Below are 25,509 nucleotides of genomic sequence, written 5' to 3' on the forward strand. Positions count from 1 at the left end.
ATTAAAGTTATATAAGGAAATAGAGTTAACTTGATATTTTAAATTTATAAAATGGGAAAGTGAAAGGGTCCCAAAATGCATATATCTCTTTGTTTTCTTTTTTTTTAATTAAATCTTTATTGTTCAGATTATTACATTTGTTCCTCCTTTTCCCCCCCATAACTCCCCTCTTCCCAGTTCCCGCCCCACCCTCCGCCCTCACTCCCCACCCACTGTCCTCTTCCATAGGTGCACGATTTTTGTCCAGTCTCTTTCCGCATCTCCCACACCCCTTTCCCCCCCAAGAATAGTCAGTCCATTCCCTTTCTATGTCCCTGATTCTATTATGATCACCAGATTATTTATTCACTTGATTCTTAGATTCACTTGTTGATAGATGCATATTTGTTGTTCATAATTTGTATCTTTACCTTTTTCTTCTTCTTCCTCTTCTTAAAGGATACCTTTCAGCATTTCCTATAATACTGGTTTGGTGGTGATGAACTCCTTTAGCTTTTCCTTATCTGTGAAGCTCTTTATCTGACCTTCCGTTCTGAATGATAGCTTTGCTGGATAAAGTAATCTTGGTTGTAGGTTCTTGGTATTCATCACTTTGAATATTTCTTGCCATTCCCTTCTGGCCTGCAAAGTTTCTGTTGAGAAATCAGCTGACAGTCGTATGGGTATTCCCTTGTAGGTAACTGGGTTTCTTTCTCTTGCTGCTTTTAAGATTCTCTCTTTGTCTTTTGCTCTTGGCATTTTAATTATGATGTGTCTTGGTGTGGTCCTCTTTGGATTCCTTTTGTTTGGGGTTCTCTGCGCTTCCTGGACCTGTAGGTCTATTTCTTTCACCGGGTGGGGGAAGTTTTCTGTCATTATTTCTTCAAAGAGGTTTTCAATATCTTGCTCTCTCTCATCTTCTGGCACCCCTATAATTCTGATGTTGGTACGCTTGAAGCTGTCCCAGAGGCTCCTTACACTATCTTCGTATTTTCGGATTCTTTTTTCATTTTGCTTTTCCAGTTGGATGTTTTTTGCTTCTTTGCGTTTTGAATCTTTGACTTGATTCTTGCGCTCCTCTGGTCTGCTGTTGGGTGTCTGTATAATATTCTTTATTTCAGTCAGTGTATGCTTAATTTCTAGTTGGTTCTTTATCACAACATCGAGGGTCTCATTAGATTTCTTGAGGATCTCACTACATTTATTAGCGGTCTCACCAGTCTTTTCGAGGGCCTTACTAAGTTTATCGGCAGCTTCTAGACAGTTCTTGAGAGACCTTAAAAGTGTGGTTTTGAGCTCTATATCTTCCATATCTGACATTTGCGTCCTGTTTCTTTGTCTCCGCATTTTTTTATCTTTTCTTGGTGCACCCCCTAGTGGTCTTTGTGCGCAGTCTTGTAGTTAAGCCTTGATTGTTGTCGGTAATACCAGGGGTGATTTGACCTCCAGGCTAACTGGCTATGAGAGTCAGCTGTGTCTGCAGTGGGAGAGCTTCTGTGCTGGATCTCTAGGGCGGTGCTAATCTAGCGTTTGCCTGAGGCTATCCGGCAAATGGTTCTGGGCCAGGCTTGGGCGGGGCGGGTCCCCAGGGATCTACAGGGTGGGCGGAGCGAGCAGTTATGGCTGCTCTCAGTTCCTTCCCCAGGGGCTCTGCCTCTCAGAGTCCCCGCAATGGCTGCAAACCTCGGAGAGAAAGCTGCCTTCGAGTTCCGACCGAAGCCAGACAGTCCTGCTTCTCCCGTTTGAGTCTGGGTCCCTAGAGACTCGCCCGGGTCTGGAGCTCAGAGTCTGAAACTCCCTCCCGATTGAAAACAACAACCGCGCCCTCCGCCGCCAGCCCGCTCCGCGCGCGCACTCCGCACCTGAGTATTTCACTTCAGCACTGCGCCTCCTCTGAGTCTGGGTATGATATTCCCTTTCCTCCTAGTTGTAGAATTTCCACTCAGCCAGCCTTCCTATGATTCTGGATGATGTCTGTTCTGTCCTTTAGTAATATCTCTGAAGTGGTTGTTTGAGGCCACAATCTCCGGCATTAACTTATGCCGCCATCTTGGTTTCTCGGACTTTAGATTTCGCATATATCTCTTATAGGAAATGATAATACAAGTGGAAACTAATTATCTCGCATTTCCAACCCCTTCCTCCCCAAAGAGCTTGCATATGTTATTAGCTTGGTAAAAAAAAAAAAGAGTTGAATTGATAAGTTAGTTTATTTCAGTAGGTTTAATAAAAGCAAGTTGGCTTTTACAGAGCAGAAATACTACCAACCCTGAAATATTGATTTTGAATGGCTTTGTTCTGACTTGGCTTGAGTGGAAGCCTGAGAAAGAGGTTTTTATTGCTAGACTTGAGGATGCTTCAACTCAAGGAGGGAAAATATCCACAAAACGAACCTTTGTGTCATTAGATTGGCATGTCTTCAGGAAGCCCTCAAAGTGATCCAGTTTATTCCTTTATCTTTTGAACAATGCTCGAAATGCAAGGACTTCAAACATAACTGCATTAAGATGGCCAAATTCTGCATCCTTCCCTTTGCATCACAATAACACTGCTGTTATTCATTTTACACAATTTTTAAAAATCTAGAAATAAAACAATAGATATTATTACCCCAATATTACTGTGCCTACAAAAATTCCATGTGGGAGCCCAAATGGCAAGAATCATCTTTAAATTTACCAACATCACTCTCGATTTCTGAAAGGCAAGCAAAGCCACTCCAAAGATTTCACAGTCACAGAGGACAAATATCAGGGAAACCCCCAAAGAGAGTGTTTTAAAACGAACCCTTTGAGGGAAACAGCCAAGTTGCACCCTAATTTCTTTTTAGCTGTGAAGCAGGTACTTCGTTGCAGCGCCAGATTAAATACGCGTATTTTCTGTAAAATCATATAGATTTTCTCTCTAATTTTGAGTTGGAAATAGGTTTGTATCATTAGAGATAAAACTAAAGATAGTGTTGAGCTATGAGATTCTCCTGGGAATGAATTACACATGCAAGGCACCCAGTAGGCAAGATTTTAGATTTCTCCTCTGTATTTTGCATTTGATTCATGGAGTTCTTCAGTGTGATAATTATAAAGTTATATTCACAGAATAATTTTAAAGGTACTGAGATTAACATTTTGTTCACTGATTGTCTTGATTATCTGTACAGAAAAAGTGTATTTTCCTATAAGATACTAATCACTGCATTAAATTGTTTTCTTAATAATAATAGCGTACAAGTATAGGGCTTTCTATGTGCCACCAAATAATTTTCTAAGTTCTTCACATGTATTAACTCATTCAGTATTCACAACTTTATCCTATATAGCTGCTATATAATACTGATTACTATCTCCAATATAATCACTGAACACAAAAGTTAAATAAAAGTACCCAAGATGACATAAATTGTGATTGGTGCAGGAAAAATCTGGATTTAGGCTATTTGTTCTGAACTCTTAACCATTATGCTACCTTTGTTTGCTGTCTGTCTCACTAAGTGGGATGTAAATACCATGAGGGCTGGGACTTGGTCTTGTTCATAGCTCCCCTCCCCCAGGACCCAGAACAATACACTTAATAAATATCTATTGAATGATGAGTGAGTAAACAAAATATTAAAGCTAGAATTACTTAAATGCTTTTTTCTTATAGGAGAAAGCAATTGGTGGTTTTTAAACAGATAAGGGTGTGTATATGAAGTGCTCAACAAAAGTTCATAGGATGGAAAAAGTAAAATAGTCCTTGAGGCTAAAGCCAACTTATTTTTTAAGATTCTAGAAATTCTCCCTAGAGTTGAAGTATCATTTTACCCACTTCAACAGTTTATAGCTGAAGTTCTAGCTGCCATGTATAAAGTAATAGCGTAGGTTCAGTCATTGCTTAACCTGGAGTTTAAGATTCCCAAATAGAATATAAAAATGCAAAATATTTTTATTTTATAGTTACCCTACTTTAGAGCAGAGTACATTACCACCATGCTTATTTGGGGCTAAGTTACAGAAATTTTTTATTATGCCTGTTTGAGTTGCACTAAACATTATGAGACCATTCATCAGTAATCAGTGGTGTTCTCACAGGATTTGTTTTAAAATGACAAAGCGCTAAGTTCTCCCAATGTAAAGCGCCAAATAACTGGTGAAATGATTGCATGCGAAGGAAAGTAAAATATTTAAAGTCTGTTCCTCCAAATTGTTTTCGTGTAGATTTAGAAAATCAAAGTTCTTGTTTTCAGGTTTAAGTTTTGGGGAGAGGCCTTTTAAAAGAATAGACTATAACCTGGAGAGTAGGTGCAGGGGTAGCCCATAAAATATCAAAGATGACGTCTTAGTGTTTCAGAACACGGGATTTAGAATCACATTGTCTAGATTTTTTTTTTTGATTTTTTAAAAATATATTTTATTGATTTTACAGAGAGGAAGGGAGAGGGATAGAGAGTTAGAAACATCGATGAGAGAGAAACATCAATCAGCTGCCTCCTGCACACCCCCTACTGGGGATGTGCCCGCAATCAAGGTACATGTCCTTGACTAGAATCGAACCTGGGACCCTTCAGTCTGCAGGCCGACGCTCTATCCACTGAGCCAAACCAGTTAGGGCACATTGTCTCTAGATTTTGATTCCAGATCTTTAGGTAGGTCACTTTCATGTTATAAAATACAGAGGCAGATAATAATAATAGCACTTACTTCTTAGGGCTGTTAGGGAGATTAAATGAGGTGATGTATAATTGGAATCTGGCATAAAGTAACCAATAAATACTGACTTATCAATTTAAGAATATCTCCATTAAATTCTTTCATTGTATTGCCATTCAATGGTCAAGTTAGAATAACCATCAGATACTTTGTTAATTAGACTGACATTGTAGGGGGGATCTTCGCATATCCACATGTATGCACGTGGTTTGCGTGCTTTGGGGGCATGTCGATTGCTGATTTCTATGCAGTTGGGATTCTCTCACGTAACATGTCACAAACCCGCAAGTGATGATTTTGAACTGGGCGAATGTCATTGTGCAGCTCCAGTCTCTCTTTGTGAAGATATTTTCTTCAGTAGTCAACCGTGTAATTAGAAATATGTGTTTTTTGCCCTGGCCAGTGTCTGTAAGTGGTTAGAGCACTGGTTCCTGAACCAAAGAGTTGGGGATTAGATTCCCAGTCAAGGGCAGGTACCTAGGTTGTGGGTTCACTCCCCACTCCTGGTGGGGTGAGTGCAGGAGGCAACCAGTGGATGTATCTCTCTCATATCAATGTTTCTCTTTCTCTCCTTCTCCTCCCTCCCTTCCTCTCTTCCAGTCTCTCTGAAAAACAATGGAAAAAATATCCTCAGGTGAGGATTAATAACAACAACAAAAAGAAATATGTGTTTTGTGTATTCATTCATGTGTGTGCATCTCGAGATTTTTATCAAAAAGTGGATGATTTTCCTAATTAGCAGGCACCAATTGAACGTAAGCTTAGGTAGTTCCTAAATTGTTTGCTGCTAAAGATCTTGTATCTGTAGGCTGCCAAGCTTGGGTCATTCAGTAATTATCATCGCAGTTAAATATAATCCATGGAACTGGAATTAAAATAAACCAAGAAACAAGAGAATGACAAATGAAAAACAGCTGTGTAGATAGCTCTAGTTGTTTGACTAAGGTTTGAATCATATCTAAATCCCATAGCTCAGCAAGGACCCTCTTGACTCACTGCTGTAGTCATAAACATTCTGATAGAGCTTATACAAGTGGACTTCTGATCATGTGACCACTGTTGGCAAATCTTGGATTTCTCTGCACTAAGTGACTTTCCAGGACCAACAGCCTATGATTCTAAGTCATAGATTATCCCAGTCTTTTCTCCCTGAGCTTCTTTAGCAATAGAGACAGCTATTAAAACCTATCAAGCAACCCTGCCCTTTCTTTTATCACTAATATGCTCCCTCAGTTTCCAGTATATTTTCTTTTGACCATTGAAAGAAAAGTCAAATGTCTTATTAAAAACATAAAAATGCAGACTGTACAGACTGCATGACTACAATATAAAAAGGCACATTACACCTAGATTGAGAAAAAGGCGTGTATTTTTTGAGGCCAGTAATTAGAGCTAAGCCATAAGTTGTGAATTCTCAATGATTTGTAAATGCTTACTGTCTTGAAGTAAATGAATATGTTGAATTCTTTTAATTTGCCACTAGCTTATGAGAGTGAGGATTGTACTACTTCCCCTTCTCCTCCCCGCCCCCCCCCCCCCCCGCCCCCACCAACCACTAAAAAAATAGAGTTACGATGGCTCCCTTGTTGGATGAAATGGAAATTTCTCGGTCTGTCATTCAAAACCCTTGACAACCCAACCCCCAACACAATTCAGTTTTATCTCCTGTTATTCCCTTCTGGGCACCCACTCCAGCCCCCAGGGGTCTCCTTACTCCCCAGGGCACCCTGAGTTTTCACATCTCTGCCTCTTTGAGGCTGCTCTCCTTGGCCTGGGATGGCCCTTTTCCAAGCTAGTCTACCTCAAAACTCCCATCTGTTCTTCAAGATCCAACTGAAATGTTGCCTTTCTTTATAAATCTGCATCCTTTCCCCAGACCGGCATCCTCCTCACCTGTGCACCTGGACAGAGCACTTTGAGCGGTGGCGTTGCTCACACTGTGTTATAGTTGCTGCCTCACATTCTCTTGATGCTGTTACCCTCTGGAGTGAGGGCCGTGCTTTCATAATCTTAGCATCTAATACATAGCAGACACACAATACCAGCCTGTCAAAGTGAATAAAAACATGTGTGCATGTATTACAGGAAGGGAAATATCCTGACTCAAATAAAATATGTTATCTTTTCATTTATTATATATGATTTGGAGAATACAGGGGGGGGGGGAGGAAATGAAATTCACCCATAACCCTACTCCTTCAGAGGTCAAGTTAACAGCTTAGGATACATATTTCTAGTTAAAGCATACTTTTAAGAGGAACTCTTTTTTTTTTAAATTAGAAAATTATATGCTTAATAGATGATCCTAATTCTTGACTCTGATGGTTTGTTGTTGTTGTCAGCTCACGGAGAGAATCATCATCCTGTTTGTGGTGATTACCAGTCAAGAGGAAGTCCAAGGGAAATACGTGGTGTGTGTGTTATTCATCTTCTGGAATCTACTGGACATGGTTAGGTAAGGAGGCAAAATAATCTCTTAAAGGAAGCCAGATTGCTTTCTTCAGGGAAACTATTAATAGCTGCTTAGGTTTGATTACTTGGAGTGAGAGAGAAAACAATTATTTTATCTTGATATTGAAATGTATTTTTATTGCCATCCATAATGGGCATACCGAAGACGTGAAAACCTACCGGGGTGTTACAAGAGCACATCAGTGCAGGTATCTAGCAGGAGACGTGGCATAACACCAATTTGGAATAAACCTCACAGCTGTTTGCGAATGAAAGGCATTCCTTGCAGTTGCTCTGGTCCATGTTACTCTAATAAGCAAAGCAAGACTTTTATCGTATCATAGTCAGAACTTAGAGTTGATTTCTGCGAATTCAAAAATGTTTTCAATAGAGGCCCTCATCTCCCTGAGAAACACTATACCTCCACATACATTTTTGTATGCAATTCCAGTGGGTTCACATGACTGAAGTTCTTTCGTGGACTCCTTGTGAATCCTTAGGCCTCAGGGTAAGAGCCCTTGCTTGTAGATCATCTTGTTTCCTTCTAATTCTAAAACTTCGCAAGGAGATGAGCCTGGCTTATCTCTAGCAGCAGTGGGCTTCCTTTGAGGAATTGTCCTAATTGCTACCTCAGCTTTCACAAATGAGAACTGCCCCTCCCGCTGGAAAGATCTGGACATGGGCAGGTAACAAATTGGCTGAGGTCATGTAAATTCTTTATTACATTGTCAGTAACTTAGCTGAGTTAAAATACTTTTAAATAATGGGTTGAGCCCTAGAGTGAATGAGAATATTTTGTTGAATTAAAAATGACTGGAATTTTTGGTTTATAGAACTTAGCAAATCATTTCTCATTTTTAACTGATGAAGATTTTTAGACTTGGGACAAAGTTCATGGACTTTCGTAGCCCATGACTCCCTGTTCATGCGACACAGAGCCTCATCTGGGCTTTCCAATGTATCATTCCCTGGTATGCCTGACTCTTTGTGAGCTGATTCAGGCTCAGATAAGCTCAGTAGACCCATCACAGAAAGCAGTGACTTGTGCATTGGGAGTGGCCTCATGCTGTCATAGAAAGACTTTGGACATAAAAGGAGAAGCTCTCAGGATGACCCCACTTCCACTATGACTTCCTCTATGATTTTAGGCAAGTCACTTAACCTTTTCTTTTTTAAAAATAACAGCATTGAGATAATTTACAGACCTTAAAATTCACCCTTTTAAAGTATAAAATTTGGTTTTTAATGTATTCAGAAACATATGCAACCATTGCCACTATCTAATGTGAGAACATTTTCATCACCCCCCAAAGAAACCCAAACCCATTAGCAGTCACTCCCCATCCCTCCTTTTCCCAGTTCCTAGCGTACTGTCTCTACAGATTTGCCTATTCTGGACATTTCAGATAAATAGTCATAATATGTGGCCTTTTTGTGAAGGGATCCTTTTACTTAGCATGTCTTCAAGGTTCAACCATGTTGTAACATCTATCAGTACTTCATTCTTTTTTTATGGCTGAATAATATTCCCTCGTATTGATATATCGCACTTTATCAATTTGTATTGTTACTGCATGAATGTTCACATGCAAGATTTGTGTGCACATATTTTCATTTCTCTTAACATTGGAGTAAAATTCCAGAGTGTCTAACATTTTTGAAACTATTTTTCTTCTTCTATAAAATGGGGTATAATTATCTTCCCAACTTATCCTAGAATGACTTTTTAAAAAGCAAGACCAGGGAAACTTCTCAACCTCACAGCTAACATGATGGTTAATGATGAAAGACTGATGCTATCATCCCAAGATCAGGAACAAACAAACATGTATACTCTAGCCACTTCTATTCACCATTGTTCTAACCATGGCAATTAGGCAAGAAAATGATGTAAAAGGCATCCATATTGGAAAGGAAGGAGGAAAACTGTTTTTATTAGCAGATGACATCTTTCTTACATATATATAAATTATAAGGAATCCACTAAAACTAATAAACTAGTTTGGCAAGTTTATAGAATACATAATCAATATACAAAAATCAATTATATTCTATATACTTGCAATGACCTAGAGTAAAATTAAGAAAATAATTTCATTTACAATAACATCAAAAAAATAGGAGTAAATTTACCAAAATATGTACAGAATCTTTACACCAAAAACTATAAAATGGTGTTGAGAGAAGTTAAGATAAAAATAAATGGAAAGATATCCCATGTTTGTGGGTTGAAGACTTAATATTGTTAGACAGCAACACTCTCCCAGTAGATCTACAGATTTAGTGCATCAGAATCCCAGTTGGCTTCTTTTCAGAAATTGAGACGCTGATCCTAAAGATCATATGGAAACTCAAAATCCAGCATAGTCAAAACAATCTTGAAAAAGAAAAACATAGTTGGAGGACTCACACTTCCCAGTTTTAAAACTTAACTACAAAGCAACAATAATCAAGAGTGTGATGCTGGCATAAGGATATATCATGAAATGGAATGGATAGTCCAGGGATAGCTGTCATATATATGGTCAGTTGATTTTTGACAAGGGTGCCAAGACCATTCAATAGTCTTTTCAACAAGATGTTGGGACAACTGGATATGCACATGCAAAGGGATGAAGTCAGACCCTTACCTCATACCATATATACGAAAAAATTAACTCAAAATAGTTAATAAAAAAACCTAAATGTATGAGTTAAAAGTATAAACCCTTCAAAAACATAGGGGTAAATCTTTGTGATCTTGGATTTGGTAATGGATTCTTAGATATGACACCAAAAACACAAGCAACAAAAGAAAAAAAGCTACTGGACTTTATCAAAGTGGCTGTTAAACATACCTACTCTTGTAATTTAAAAAGATAGTGAGATACAATTTTCACTTAGATTGGTACAGATAAGAAAGCTTGATAATATGCCATGTTTAGTGAGGACTTGCAGTATTGGTATACGGTATATATAATACATATACACATAGATAAGCAAATGCAAAACATATTTCTGAAAGACTATATAAGAAACTGGCATTGGTCATTGCCTTTGAGGAGTGGAATAGGGTCCTGGAATGAGAGAAAGATTTACTTTTCACCATGCTTTTCAAGGTTTTGGATTTTGTTTGACCATATGTATTCACTACCTATTCCAGTAGTTCTCAACCAGTGGCCTCAGCCACTGGAATCTGTTCGTAACAAATTCTCAGGCTCTACCTTGCATCTGCTGCAGCTGACACTTTGAAAATGGGGCCTTAGAAAGCCCTCTGGGTGATTCTGATGTTTGCTTAAACTTGAGCACCACTGGCCTATTCAGAGAACAGGGAAATACAAAGATCTAGACCGCTCCACCTATTACACCATAAAAGCAGGTTTTAAACTACTACACTAACCCAAAAAACTCCTCAGGACAGTTCTTTAAGATGGCACAATTACATAAGCACAGGGATGCCAATAGAACTTGGAAGTCATATTTTTATTTGTAAAAGTCATTCCCTAGTATATACAAGTTTTGTTTGTGGAGAAAAGCAAACAAACAAACAACCTGGCTGCCCGTTGCATACAGTGGGCTTGGCTTCTGAGTGAAAATGAAGTCACTAATCATAGAGACTTGTTTGCGATCCACCTCATGACATAAGCCAGACTGATGTGGTTCCCCTTCCCCCATTTTTAAAACCTCTTCTGCTTAAGTAACAGGAAATAAAGTATGGACTCTATACTCATTCCAGTTTTATCTGTGTATTTAATGACATAATAAAGTATTTCATTCTTTTATTTCCCAGACATCAGCAAATGATGCTTATAAGTTCCTTGTCTCCTTTCAGGTACACGAATAGCATGTTATCAGTCATAGGAATTTCCTATGCTTTCCTGACATGGCTCAGTCAGACACTGTGGATGCCGATTTATCCTTTGTGTGTTCTTGCTGAAGGTAAGAAAAGAGTGACTTGCTCTATTGCTCACTGACAAAAGCCACCTTAGTTATCAGGGTTCACTAAACGTTTTGATGATTAAATTACTATTTTCGGCACTGCTTAGCTGACTCAATGTTTCTTTCCTAGCATACTTCCCTTGAAAAGGGAAAGCATGAAGAAGCAAAGTTACAGGGGGAAGCAGCTCTGCACAGTAGACAAAATACTGGATAAGGAATAAAAACTTGAATCTACGCCCTTAACTTCATTAACTCACTGTATGAGTTTTGTATAAATCACTTAACCTAAGTCTGGTTTACTCATCCAAAAGGGGTTTCAAATTTAGTGACCCAGCGATGACTTTTCCCCCAATTAAAAAAAATATTTTAAATTATAGTTGGCATACAATATTAGTTTCAGATATACAACGCAGTGGTTCAACATTTATATACCTTACAAAGCGGTCACCACAATACCATTTGTCACCATACATAGTTCTTACAATATTATTGACTCTATTCCCTGTGCTGCACATTACATCCTGTGACTTATTTTTAACTGCAAATTTGTATTTCTTTTTTTTTATTGTCTAAAGTTTTACATAAGTCTCCTTTTTCCCCAATTGATCCTCCCCCCCACAATCATTCCCACCCCGGGCAAGCACCCACTGCCCCAGTGCTGTGTCCATTGGTTATGCTAATATGCATGCATACAAGTCCTTTGGTTGCTCTCTCGCCCCTCCTCCCCTGCCATTTATCTCTGGACCTATTTTTGTTCATCAGCTTATGTTGTTCATTATATCCCACATATGAGTGAGATCATGTGATATTTATCTTTCTCTGACTGGCTTATTTCACTTAGCAGGATGCTCTCCAGTTCCATCTATGCTGTTGCAAATGGTAAAAGTTCCTTCTTTTTTATAGCAGCATAGTATTCCATTGTGTAGATGTACCAAAGTTTTTAATCCACTCATCTGCTGATGGGCACTTAGGCTGTTTCCAAATCTTAGCTATTGTAAATTGTGCTGCTATGAGCATAGGGGTGCATATATCCTTTCTGATTGGTGTTTCTGGTTTCTTGGGATATATTCCTAAAAGCAAGATCACTGGGTCAAATGGGAGTTCCATTTTTAACTTTTTGAGGAAACTCCATACTGTCTTTCACAGTGGCTGTACCAGTCTGCATTTCCACCAGCAGTGCATGAGGGTTCCTTTTTCCCCACATCCTGGCCAGCACTTGTCATTTGTGGATGATAGCCATTCTGACAGGTGTGAGATGGTATCTCATTGGTGTTTTGATTTGCATCTCTCAGATGATTAGTGACTTTGAGCATGTTTTCATATGTCTTTCAGCCTTCTGTATGTCCTCTTTTGAAAAGTGTCTATTTAGGTCCTTTGCCCATTTTTTGATTGGATTATTTATCTTCCTTTTGTTAAGTTGTATGAGTTCCCTGTAAATGTTGGAGATTAAACCCTTATCGGTGATATCATTGGCAAATATGTTTTCCCACACAGTGGGTTTTCTCGTTGTTTTGTTGATGGTTTCTTTTGCTGTGCAGAAGCTTTTTATTTTGATGTAGTCCCATTTGTTCATTTTCTCTTTAGTTTCAAGTGCCCTAGGAGCTGTATCAGTGAAGAAATTGCTTCAGCATATGTCTGAGATTTTGTTGCCTTTGGATTCTTCTAGCATTTTTATGGTTTCCTGTCGTACATTTAAGTCCTTTATCCATTTTGAGTTTATTTTTGTGTATGGTGTAAGTTGGTGGTCTAGTTTCATTTTCTTGCATATATCTGTCCAATTTTCCCAACACCATTTATTGAAGAGACTATCTTGGCTCCATTGTATGTTCTTGCCTCCTTTGTCAAATATTAATTGAGCATATTGGTTCGGGCCGATTTCTGAGCTCTCTATTCTATTCCATTGATCTATATGCCTGTTCTTGTGCCAGTACCAGGCAGTTTTGAGAACAGTGGCTTTGTAATACAGCTTGATATCTGGTATTGAGATCCCACCTACTTTGTTCTTTTTCAGGATTGCTGCAGCTATTCGGGGTCTTTTTTTTTTATTCCAGATGAATTTTTGGAGAGTTCGTTCTAGATCTGTGAAGTATGCCGTTGGTATTTTAATGGGAAGTGCGTTGAATTTATAGATTGCTTTGGGTAGTATGGACATTTTAATGATGTTGATTCTACCAATCCATGAACACGGTGTGTTCTTCCATCTGTTTATGTCTTCCTCTATGTCTTTTTTCAACGTCCTGTAGTTTTCTGAGTAGAGGTCTTTTACCTCTTTAGTTAAGTTTATTCCTAGGTAGCTTAATTTTTTTGGTGCGATGGTAAATGGGATTGCTATTTTAGTCTCCCTTTATGTAAGTTCACTATTGGTGTAAAGAAATGCCTTAGATTTCTTGGCATTAATTTTGTATCCTGCTACATTGCCGAATTCATTTATTGTCTAGTAGTTTTTTGATGGAGTCTTTAGGGTTTTCTATGTACAGTATCATGTCATCTGCAAATAAGGACAGTTTTACTTCTTCTTTTTCAATTTGGATGTCTTTTATTTCTTCTTCTTGTCTGATTGCAATGGCTAGTACTTCCAGTACTATGTTGAACAGGGGTGGTGAGAGGGGGCATCCCTGTCTTGCTCCTGTTTTTAGGGGAAATGGTTTTAGTTTATGACCATTGAGTATGATGTTGGCTGTGGGTTTGTCATATATGGCTTTTATTATGTTGAGGTATGATCCTTCTATTCTTACCTTGCTGAGAGTTTTTATCAAGAAAGGGTGTTGGATTTTGTCAAATGCTTTTTCTGCATCAATTAATATGACTATGTGATTTTTATCTCTCAATTTGTTTATGTGATGTATCACGTTTCTTGATTTGTGGATATTGTACCATCCTTGCATCCCCGGGATAAATCCTACTTGGTCATGGTGTATGATCTTTCTGATGTATTGCTGGATCCAATTTGCTAGAATTTTGTTGAGTATTTTGGCATCTATGTTCATGAGGGATATTGGCCTATAATTCTCTTTCATTGTGTTGTCTCTATCTGGTTTTGGTATTAGGGTGATGCTGGCTTCATAGAATGAGCTGGGAAGTGTTCCTTCCTCTTGAATTTTTTGTAGTAGTCTGAGGAGGATAGGTTTTAGTTCTTCCTTGAATGTTTGGTAAAACTCCCCTGTGAAGCCATCTGGTCCTGGGCTTTTGTTTGATGGAAGCTTTTTGATGACTGCTTCAATTTCTTCCATAGTTATTGGTCTGTTGAGATTTTTAGATTCTTCCTGATTGAGTTTTGGAATGCTGTATTTTTCTAGGAATTTGTCCATTTCCTCCATGTTGTCTAGTTTGTTGGAGTAGAGCTGTCCATAGTATTTTTTAACAATCATTTGTATTTCTGTGGGGTTTGTTGTTATTTCGCCTCTATCGTTTCTGATTTTGTTTATTTGGGTCCTCTCTCTTTGCTTCTTGGTGAGTCTGGCTAGAGGTTTGTCCATTTTGTTTATCCTTTCAAAGAACCAGCTCTTGGTTTCATTGATTTTCTGTATTGTTTTTTTGGTCTCTATGTCATTTATTTCTGCTCTAATCTTTATTATCTCCTTCCTTCTGCTCACTCTGGGGTTTTCTTGTTGCTCTCTTTCTAATTCTTTGAGTTGTAGAGTTAGATGATTTACTACCATTTTTTCTTGTTTTTTGAGATAGGCCTGTAGTGCTATAAACTTCCCTCTCAGGACTGCTTTCATTGCGTCCCAAAGGATCTGGATTGTTGTGTTTTCATTGTCATTAGTTTCCAGGATGTTTTTAATTTCTTCTTTGATCTCATTGGTGACCCAATCAATATTTAATAACATGCTATTCAGCTTCCAGGTATTTGAATATTTTGGATTGTTTTTATTGTAGTTTATTTCTAATATTATGCCATCGTGGTCTGAGAAGATGCTTTTTATGATTTCAATCTTCTTGAATTTGGGGATACTTTGCTTGTGACCCAATATGTGGTCTATTTTTGAATATGTCTTATGAGCACTTGAGTAGAATGTATATTCCGCGGCTTTGGGGTGAAGTGTTCTGAAGATGTCAATTAAGTCCATCTGATCTAGTGAGTCATTTAGGATTGCTGTTTCTTTGCTGATTGTTTGTCTAGAGGATTTCTCCAGTGATGTCAGTGGTGTATTAAAGTCCCCTACTATGATTGTATTGTTGTCGATCTCTCCTTTGATATCTTCCAGGAGTTTTTTTTTAATGTATTTGGGTGCTCCTTCATTGGGTGCATATATGTTTATCAGGGTTATATCCTCTTGTTGTATAGATCCCTTTAGTATTATGAAGTGGCCTTCCTCATCTCTTGTTATGGCTTTCACTTTGAGGTCTATTTTGTCAGATATAAGTATTGCCACCCCAGCTTTTTTTTTCATTTCCATTTGCCTGAAAGATATTTTTCCATCCCTTCACTTTCAGTCTGTGTGAGTCCCTTGTTCTGAGATGGGCCTCTTGTAGACAGCATATATATGGGTCATGTATTTTTATCCATTCAGTCACACGATGTCTTTTGATTGGAGCATTTAGTCTGTTTATGTTTAAAGTTATTATTGAAAGGTACTTGTTTGTAGTCATACCTATTTTTGTGCCTGTGTTCTTTCTTACCTTTTTATTTCTTCTTTTTATAGCAGTCCCTTTAGCATTTCTTGCATTGCTGGCTTGGTAGTGATAAATTCCATTAGCCCTTTTTTGTCTGCAAAGCTCCTGATTTCCCCTTCAATTTTGATTGATAGTCTTGCTGGATAGAGTATTCTTAGATTCAGTCCTTTGCTTTGCAACACTTTGTATACCTCCTTCCATTCCCTTCTAGCTTGATGTGTTTCTGTTGAGAAATCATTTGATAATCTGATGGGGGATCCTTTGTAGGTAACTCTCTGTCTCTCTCTTGCAGCCTTTAAAATTCTCTCTTTGTCGTGTGCCATAGTTATTATGACATGTCTTGGTGTAGGTCTTTCGGGGTTCATCTTGCTTGGGACTCTGCACTTGTGTAACTTTTTTCTTCCCCATATCTGGGAAGTTTTCTGTCATTATTTCTTCAAATAGATTTGCTAATCCTTGCTGCTCTTCTTGTCCTTCTGGCAGCCTTATTATGCGTATGTTACTTCGTTTCATGTTGTCCCAGAGCTCCCTTAGGCTCTCCTCCTGCTTTTTAATTCTTTTCTTCAGTTGCTGTTCAGATTGACCTTGTTTCTCTACTTTATCTTCTAACTTACTAATTCGGTCCTCTGCTTCTTCTAGTCTACTGTTGAAACCTTCCATGGTGTTTTTGATTGTAGCTATATCATTTTTCATTTCTTCCTTATTCTTGCATAGGTTGTTGATTTTCTCATCCATCCGGTGAATGAATTGTACAACCATTTACTCTGAATTCTTTTTTTGTCAAGTTGCACGCTTCAATTTCATGAATTTCCTTTCTTGGCGACTCCTCATTTTCTTTCCTCTGGGGATTGTGTCGTCTCCCCATTCTGACTATCTCCAGATGGTTCAAACGTCGAGTTGCGTGTTGCATGGGCCTGGGCCGTGTGCAATGGGAGCTTTGCACCACCCTAGTGTCACTGAAGAGCTCTGACACTAAGATATGTGGTTATGGTGGGTTGGTGGGAACCAGGCTCGCTCAGAGTCAGCGTTACCAGCGCTCAATGTGGCCTTGTGTGCGCACTTAGAATCAGGGACCCCGCCTGCGCCGTGCCGAAACAGAAACCCCCCTGGTGTGTGTTGAAAATCAGAGCCCCCTAGCATGTGCCAGGAGTCCGAGTTCCCCAAGAATCCAGTATCAGAGTCTCTGTTGTTTCACGTGGCCTCGCATTGAGAATCAGGGTCCCTGTGTGCACATGCACCAAGAATTTGGAGTCACTGGCTCTTAGTGTGAATGCACAGGGGATCAGGGGTCCCAGGCGCAGGTGATAAGAAACACATTTAGGTCACTGGTGCTTGGTGCTGCCTCCCGCCAGGAGAATCGGGGTCCTGGAGCCCCTGCTGCAGAGAACAAGTCCGCAGTGTTCCTGCACTTTCAGGTCAAGACTCCTGCAGCCGGTGCTGTGGAGAGCAAGTTCCCAGTGTTCCTGCATTTCCAGGCTAAGACTCCTGTAGCAGCACTGAGGCCTGGGCGAGGGGTGGGTCTATCAGTTACTAACGCTGCCTGGGAGCCTGCAGGGAGGGGGATGGGCTCTGTTACTCACAGAGATCTGCCACTGGGATGTCTGGATTCTTGGTATCCCTGGGTCTATAGCTGTGGTCGCAGATATCTGTCCCCTGTGGCTGCAGGGTCCTGGTTTGTTTCTGAGACCAGACTGGGTGGTGCTGAGGCCAGGATCTTAGTCTCAAGCAGCTCTGTTTCTCAAGATAGCGTGGTCTCTGTGCCCATGCTGGCCACCCAGGAGTGTCTGTGCTGGGAGTGGGGCTCCGCTGTCTAAGACTGCCCGGTTTAGCAGCCCCTTAGAAGACCTGCAGAATCTAACTGTCCCTAGCTCATGCACATGCACACCACACACGTCCACACACTCCTCTATCACTCCCTTGCGCTCTCACCCTCCCTCCCTCCCTACCTTCCTGCCAGTCACCATCCTGAGCATGTTTTCATATGTCTCTGGGCCTTCTATATGTCCTCTTTCGAAAAGTGTCTATTTAGATTCTTTGCCCATTTATTGATTGGGTCGTTTATCTTCCTTTTGTTAAGTTGTATGAGTTCTCTGTAAATTTTGGAGATTAAACTCTTATGGGAAATATCATTGGCAAATATGTTCTCCCATGCAGTGGGCTTTCTTGTTGTTTTGTTGATGGTTTCTTTTGCTGTGCAGGAGCTTTTTATTTTGATGTAGTCCCATTTGTTTATTTTCTCCTTAGTCTCCATTGCCCTAGGAGCTGTGTCTGTAAAGATATTGTTACGACATATGTCTGCTATTTTGCTGCCTATGGAGTCTTGTAGGATTTTTCAAGTTTGTATTTCTTAATCCCCTTCTCCTTTTTCACCCAACCCTGCCCCTCTGGCAACTATCAGGCTGTTCTCTGTATTTATGAGTTTGTTTCTGTTTTGTTTTTTAGATTCTACATATAAATGAAATCATACAGTTTTTATCTTGACTTATTTTACTTAATGTAATACTCTCTACCTGGGTCCATCTATGCCAAGATTTCTTTCTTTTTTTAAAAATAGCTGAGTACTGGTACCCGGAAGTCACTGATTGTCTCTTCCTTGCCTCCCTCTTCCCCCCTCCCCATCTCACTTCCACTCTGCACAGAGGTCTTTGGTCATTTCATGTGTATATTTTGTTCTCAAATAGGTGGTAAACTCTTTGTGAGAGAGAATTTTGGCATTCCTCATGGCTTCCAATTTGGTGCCCTTTCCCTTCCCCCTGCCCTATACTAAGGTTTTCTTGAACGGTGTCTATAATTCTCTACATGGGATAGATTTCCTGAAACAATTTTTAACCTTCATTTTGGTTATTACAACTTAGCTTCTGATCCAATATTGCTGTTATAGTTGGATTTTATTCAAATTTTAATTCCACATTTCATCTCAAAATGTAGATTAAATTGTTAGTTTTGGTTATATATTTTTTCTTTTCTTTAACCAAGTGAATTTCTAAGTATTTTAAGACTGTATCCGAATCGAGTATTTGTGATGACGTAATTGTATTTGATAGGAATCCATCTTGAACAGCTAAATTACAATCTGAGTTATTCAGTCACCATTAGGTCATCTAGATGTACTTAGCAATACTTTACCTAGACCTCTTCTCCTTGACTTGTTTAATTGTGCAATTAGTTGATTAATGATGACAATATGTTAGATTGATTAAAGTTTCTCCTTGAAAAGGAAGTTTAAGGTTTTTACTATTCCCTTACATGAGGAGAGATGCAGCATATATTATTTACATCACCTTAAATATAGAAAGTGGGAAGCTATATATAAAAAGGCCTGACATTTTTAATTGATTTTTATCTGGAAACTAGAGAAAAATTCAGTAATCCTAGTTCGGAGCATTATTTATTCAGGCCTCACCCATTAAATTTCACTTCCATTTTGACCAACTGATCAAAATTGGTCTGATTATTTATTGCATTTAAATTTTTTTAAATGTTCAATTATAGTTGACATATAATATTATATTTGTTTAAGGTGTATAACGTAGTGGTTAGACATTTATATACCTACTAGAGGCTCAATGCACGAAATTCGTGCAGTGGGCTTGGCCCTTGCAGCCCCGGCTTTGTCCGGAAGGACATCCAGAAGGTCGTTTGGCTGTCCGGTCTAATTAGCATATTATGCTTTTATTATTATAGATATAGTGGTCACCACAATAGGCCTCATACCCATCTGGCAACATAGTTATTATAATATTATTGTCTATATTCCCTATGCTGTATTATATCACATCCTCATGACTAATTTATAACTGGCAATTCATACTTCTTAATCCTTTTCACCTTTTCTCCCCACCACCCCAATTCCCCTCTCATGTGGCAAGCATCAGTTTGTTCTGCGTATCTATGCATTTGTTTCTGTTTTATTTATTTTGATTTTTAGATTCCACATGTAAGTGAAATCATACAGTAGTTGTTTTTCTCTGACTTATGACTTAGCATAATTCTATCTAGATCTATTCATGTTGTTGCAAATGGCAAGATTTCATTCTTTTTATGGATAACATCCCCTTGTATATATGTATGTACAAAATCTTTTTTATTCATTTGTCTATTGATGGATGCCTAGGTTGCTTCCATCTTGGCTATTGAAATTATTGCTGCAATGAACATAGGGGTCCATCTATCTTTTTGAATTAGTGTTTTGGCTTTCTTTGGATACATATTAGAAAGTGTAATTGCTGGGTCATTAAGTCTATTTTTAATTTTTTGAGGAGCCTCCATGCTGTTTTCCATAGTGGCTGCACAAATTTGAAGTCCCACCAATAGTGCACCTGGGTTTCTTTTTCTCCACATCTTTGCCAACAACTGTTTGTTGACTTGGTAACAGCCAGTCAGACAGGTGCAAGGTGATATCTTATTGAAGTTTTCATTTGCATTTCCCTTATGATTAGTGATGTTGAGCATCATTTCATGTATCTGCTAGCCGTTTGTATGCCCTCTTCAGAGAATGTCTATACATGTTCTCTGCCCATTTTTAAATGGAATTATTTCTTTTTTAAAAATTATGTTTATTGTTGAAAGTATTAAAGATAGACCCTCCCCCTTTACCCCATGACTCCTCTTCATCTTTTACCACCGTCCCCCGCCCCAGGCCTTCACTGATCGCACTATTGTCTGGGTCCATTGGTTGTGCATACATGCATATAAATTCTTTGGTTAATCTCTCCCCACCCCACCCCCCACCCCCACCTCCTCTTCCCTCTGAGATTTGTCAATCTGTGGTATGCTTCTGTGTCTCTGGGTCTATTTTGTTCATCAGTTTATTTTGGTTATTATATTCCACATATGAGTAAGATCATGTGATAGTTACATTTCTCTGACTGGCTTATTTTGCTTAGCATAATACTCTCCAGGTCCCTCCATGCTGTCTCAAAGGGTAAGAGATCCTTCTTTTTTACTGCTGCATAGTGTTCCATTGTGTGAATGTACCACAACTTTTATATCCACTCATCGACTAATGGGTACTTGGGCTGTTTCCTGATCTTAGCTATTGTACATAGTGCTGCTATGAACATAGGGGTGCATATATTCATTGTGATTGGTGTGTTGAATTTCTTAGGATATATTCCAATAGTGATATCACTGGGTCAAATGGCAGTTCCATTTTTAATTTCTTGAATAAACTCCATACTGCTATCCATTGTCTGCATTCTCACCAGCAGTGTACTAGGGTTTCGTTTTCTCCCCATCCTCGCCATAAGTTGTGAAACCATGAAAATCCTGGAAGAAACCATAGGCAGCAAAATCTTAGACATGTCTCTTAGCAATATAATTGCTGAGACATCTCTGAGGGCAAAGGAAACCAAAGGAGAAAATAAACAAATGGCATTACATAAACATAAAAAGCTTCTGCACGGCAAAAGAAACCAACAAAATGAGAAAAGAGTCCACTATATGGGAGAACATATTTGCCAATGATACATCTAATAAGGGGTTAATTTTCCAAAATATATAAACTCATACAACGTAAAAGGAAGACAAATAATCCAATTAAACAATGGGCAAAGGACCTAAATAGACACTTCTCCAAAGAGGACATACAAATGAACAAGAGATATATGAAAAAATGCTCCAACTCACTATTTATCAGAGAGATACAAATTAAAAGCACAATGAGGTATCACCTCACACTTGCCAGAATGGCTACCATCAACAACTGGATTGTTTTTTTTATGTTAAGGTGTATGAGGTCTTTATATATTGTGGGTATTAACCCTTATCAGATACATCATTTGCAAATATCTTCTCCCATTTAGTAGGTTGCCCTTTAGTTTTGTTGGTTTCCTTTGCAATGCAGAAGCTTATTAGCTTAATTTAATCCTATTTATTGTTTTTCTTTTTGTTGTCTTTGCCCTAGAAGACATAGCTAAAAATATATTGCTAAGGCCAGTGTCAAAGTGTTTATTGCCTATGTTTTCTTCTAGGATTTTTATGGTTTCAGGACTTATAGTTAAGTCTTTAATTCATTTTATTTTTGTATATGATATAAGAAAGTGGTCTAGTTAATTTTGTACGCCTGTCTGTCTAGTTTCCATCGTCATTTATTGAAGAGACTGTCTTTATCCCGTTGTAAATTCTTGCCTCCTTTGTTGTATGCATAGACTTATTTATGGGCTGTCTATTTTATTGCATTGGTCTGTCTATGTGTCTGTTTTTATGCCAGTACAGGTATCGTGCTGTTTGATCACTATAGCCTTGTAGTATAGTTTGCTATCAGGTAGTGTGATACCTTAACTTTGTTCTTTGTTCTCAATATTGCTTTGGCTATTTGGGGTCTTTGTTGGTCCCATATAAATTTTAGGATTATTTCTTCTGGTCATGTTAAAAATGTCATTGATATTTTGATAAGGATTGTATAAAATCTGTAGATTGCTTTGGGTGATATGGACATTTTAACAATGTTAATTATTCCTACCCATGAGCATGGTGTATGCTTCCATTTGTGTCTTCTTCAATTTCTTTGCAATGTCTTAGTTTTCTGAGTACAAATCTTTTACATCCTTGGTTAAATTTATTCCTAGATATTTGATTCTTTTTGATGCAATAGTAAATGGGATTGTTTTCTTAATTTCTCTTTCTGATAGTTTGATATTGGTGTATAAAATGCAATCAGTTTTTGAGTATTCATTTTGTATCCTGCAACTTCATTGAATTTATTTATTAGTTCTAATAGTTTTTTTGGTGAATTCTTTAGAGTTGTCTAAATATAGTACCAGGCATTGTGCAAATAATGAGTTTTACTTCTTCCTTTCCAATTTGGATGCCTCTTATTTTTCTTGTCTGATTTGTATGGCTAGGACTTGCAATACTGTGTCAAATAGAAGAGGTGAAAGTGGACATCCTTGTTTTAGTCCTGATCTTAAAGAAAAAGCTTTCAGCTTTTCACTGTTGATTATGATATCAGCTATATTTTGTTATATATAGTGTCCTTGATTATGTTGAGGTACATTTCCTCTGTACCTACTTTGCTGAGTTTTTAATCATGATTGGATGTTGGATTTTGTCAAATGCTTTTTCTGCATCTTTCAATATTATCATATGATTTTACCCTTCGTTTAGTTTATGTGTCATGCTAATTGATTTGTAGATACTGAACCAGCCTTGCATCCTAGGAATAAATCCCACTTAATCATGGTGTATAGTCTTTTTAATGTATTGCCAAATTTGATTTGCTAACATTGTGTTGAGGATTTTTGCAGCTAAATTCATCAGGGATATTGGCCTGAAATTTTACTTTTTTTGTGTTCTTTGTCTGGCATTGGTATCAGGGTAATGCTGGCCTCATAAAATAAGTTTGAGAGCTTTCCCTCCTGTTCAATTTTTTGTAATAGTTTGAGGACAGGGATTATTCTTTGAATATTTGGTAGAATTCATGTGTGAAGCCATCTGGTCCAGACTTTTGTTTGTTGGTGTGTTATTTTTATTAGTGATTCAGTTTTGTTATTAGTAATTGGTCTATTCAGATTTCCTATTTCTTCCTGATTCAGTCTTAAAAGGTTGTGTGTTTCTAGGAATTTATCCATGTTTTCTAGGTTGTCCAATTTGTTAGCATATAACTGTTTTCAGCATTTTCTTATAATTCCTTGTATTTCTGTGGTTTCTGTTGTCATTTCTCTTTCATTTATTTTTTCGGGCCCTCTTTTTTTCTTGATGAGTCTGGTGAATGGTTTATCAATTTTATTTATCTTTTCAAAGAACTTGCTGTTGGTTTCATTGATCTTTTCTATTGTGTGTGTGTGTTTTTTTAGTCTCATTTATTTCCCCTCTGATTTGTATTATCTTCCTTCTGTTCATTTTGGGCTTTGTTAAGGTTAGATTATTTGAGATTTTTATTTTTATTTTTTTTAATTAAATCTTTATTGTTCAGATTATTACATTTGTTCCTCTTTTTTCCCCCATAACTCCCCTCCTCCCAGTTCCCGCCCCACCCTCCGCCCTCACTCCCCACCCACTGTCCTCATCCATAGATGCACGATTTTTGTCCAGTCTCTTCCCGCATCTCCCACACCCCTTTCCCCCCCGCAAGAATAGTCCATTCCTTTTCTATGTCCCTGATTCTATTATGATCACCAGATTATTTATTCACTTGATTCTTAGAGTCACTTGTTGATAGATGCATGTTTGTTGTTCACAATTTGTATCTTTACCTTTTTCTTCTTCTTCCTCTTCTTAAAGGATACCTTTCAGCATTTCATATAATACTGGTTTGGTGGTGATGAACTCCTTTAGCTTTTCCTTATCTGTGAAGCTCTTTATCTGACCTTCCATTCTGAATGATAGCTTTGCTGGATAAAGTAATCTTGGTTGTAGGTTCTTGGTATTCATCACTTTGAATATTTCTTGCCATTCCCTTCTGGCCTGCAAAGTTTCTGTTGAGAAATCAGCTGACAGTCGTATGGGTATTCCCTTGTAGGTAACTGGGTTTCTTTCTCTTGCTGCTTTTAAGATTCTCTCTTTGTCTTTTGCTCTTGGCATTTTAATTATGATGTGTCTTGGTGTGGTCCTCTTTGGATTCCTTTTGTTTGGGGTTCTCTGCGCTTCCTGGACCTGTAAGTCTATTTCTTTCACCAGGTGGGGGAAGTTTTCTGTCAATATTTCTTCAAATAGGTTTTCAATATCTTGCTCTCTCTCATCTTCTGGCACCCCTATAATTCTGATGTTGGTACGCTTGAAGCTGTCCCAGAGGCTCCTTACACTATCTTCGTATTTTCGGATTCTTTTTTCATTTTGCTTTTCTGGTTGGGTGTTTTTTGCTTCTTCGCATTTCAAATCTTTGCCTTGATTCTTGCGCTCCTCTGGTCTGCTGTTGGGAGTCTGTATAGTATTCATTATTTCAGTCCGTGTATGCTTAATTTCTAGTTGGTTCTTTATCATAACATCAAGGGTCTCATTAGTTTTCTTGAGGATCTCACTACATTTATCGGCGGCTTCTAGACAGTTCTTAAGAGACCTTAAAAGTGTGGTTCTGAACTCAATATCCTCCATTGACAGTTTTGTCCTGTTTCTTTGTCTCCGCATTTTTTATGCTTTCTTGGTACACCCCCTAGTGGTCTTTGTGCGCAGTCTTGTTGTAGTTAAGCCTTGATTGATGTGGGCAATACTGGGGGTGATTTGACCTCCAGGCTAACTGGCTATGAGAGTCCGCTGTGTCTGCAGTGGGAGAGCTTCTGTGCTGGATCTCTAGGGCGGTGCTAATCTAGAGTTTGCCTGAGGCTATCCTGCAAATGGCTCTGCACAGGGCTTGGGCGGGGCGGGTCCCTGGGGATCTACAGGGTGGGGATCTACATGGCTGCTCTCAGTTCTGTCACTAGGGGCTCTGCCTCACAGAGTCCCAGCAACTGCTGCAAACCTCGGATAGAAAGCTGCCTTCGAGTTCCAACCGAAGCCAGACAGTCCCGCTTCTCCCGTTTGAGTCTGGGTCCCTAGAGACTCGCCCGGATCTGGAGCTCAGAGTCTGAAACTCCCTCCCGATTGAAAACAACAACCGCGCCCTCCTCCGCCAGCCCGCTCGCATGCACTCCGCACCTGAGTATTTCACTTCAGCACTGCGCCTCCTCTGAGTCTGGGTATGATATTCTCTTTCCTCCTAGTTGTAGAATTTCCACTCAGCCAGCCTTCCTGTGGTTCTGGATGATGTCCGTTCCGTCTTTAGTTGTTTTTTTTTGAAGTGGTTGTTCGAGGCAGCAATCTCTGGCGTTAACCTATGCTGCCATCTTGGTTTCTCGAGGTTTTTATTGTTTCTTTAGGTAGATGTATGAATTGCTCTTTTAAAACTGCTTTTGCTGTGTTCCATTTTGTCATTGTGTTTGTA

At 38.7% G+C, this 25,509-nt stretch overlaps 1 protein-coding gene across 1 annotated transcript in view; it reads left to right on the forward strand.

Annotated features, from left to right (window-relative positions):
* HACD4 (3-hydroxyacyl-CoA dehydratase 4) overlaps positions 1-25,509 on the forward strand; it is a 44,388-nt gene that overhangs the window by 10,574 nt on the left and 8,305 nt on the right. Inside the window, exons 4-5 of the mRNA XM_059656546.1 lie at positions 7,007-7,119; positions 10,927-11,033. Coding sequence (XP_059512529.1) covers positions 7,007-7,119; positions 10,927-11,033 — 220 coding nt within the window. The remainder of the gene's footprint in view (positions 1-7,006; positions 7,120-10,926; positions 11,034-25,509) is intronic.

Source organism: Myotis daubentonii, chromosome 11 (genome assembly GCF_963259705.1).
Source record: "Myotis daubentonii chromosome 11, mMyoDau2.1, whole genome shotgun sequence".
Lineage (NCBI taxonomy): Eukaryota > Metazoa > Chordata > Mammalia > Chiroptera > Vespertilionidae > Myotis > Myotis daubentonii.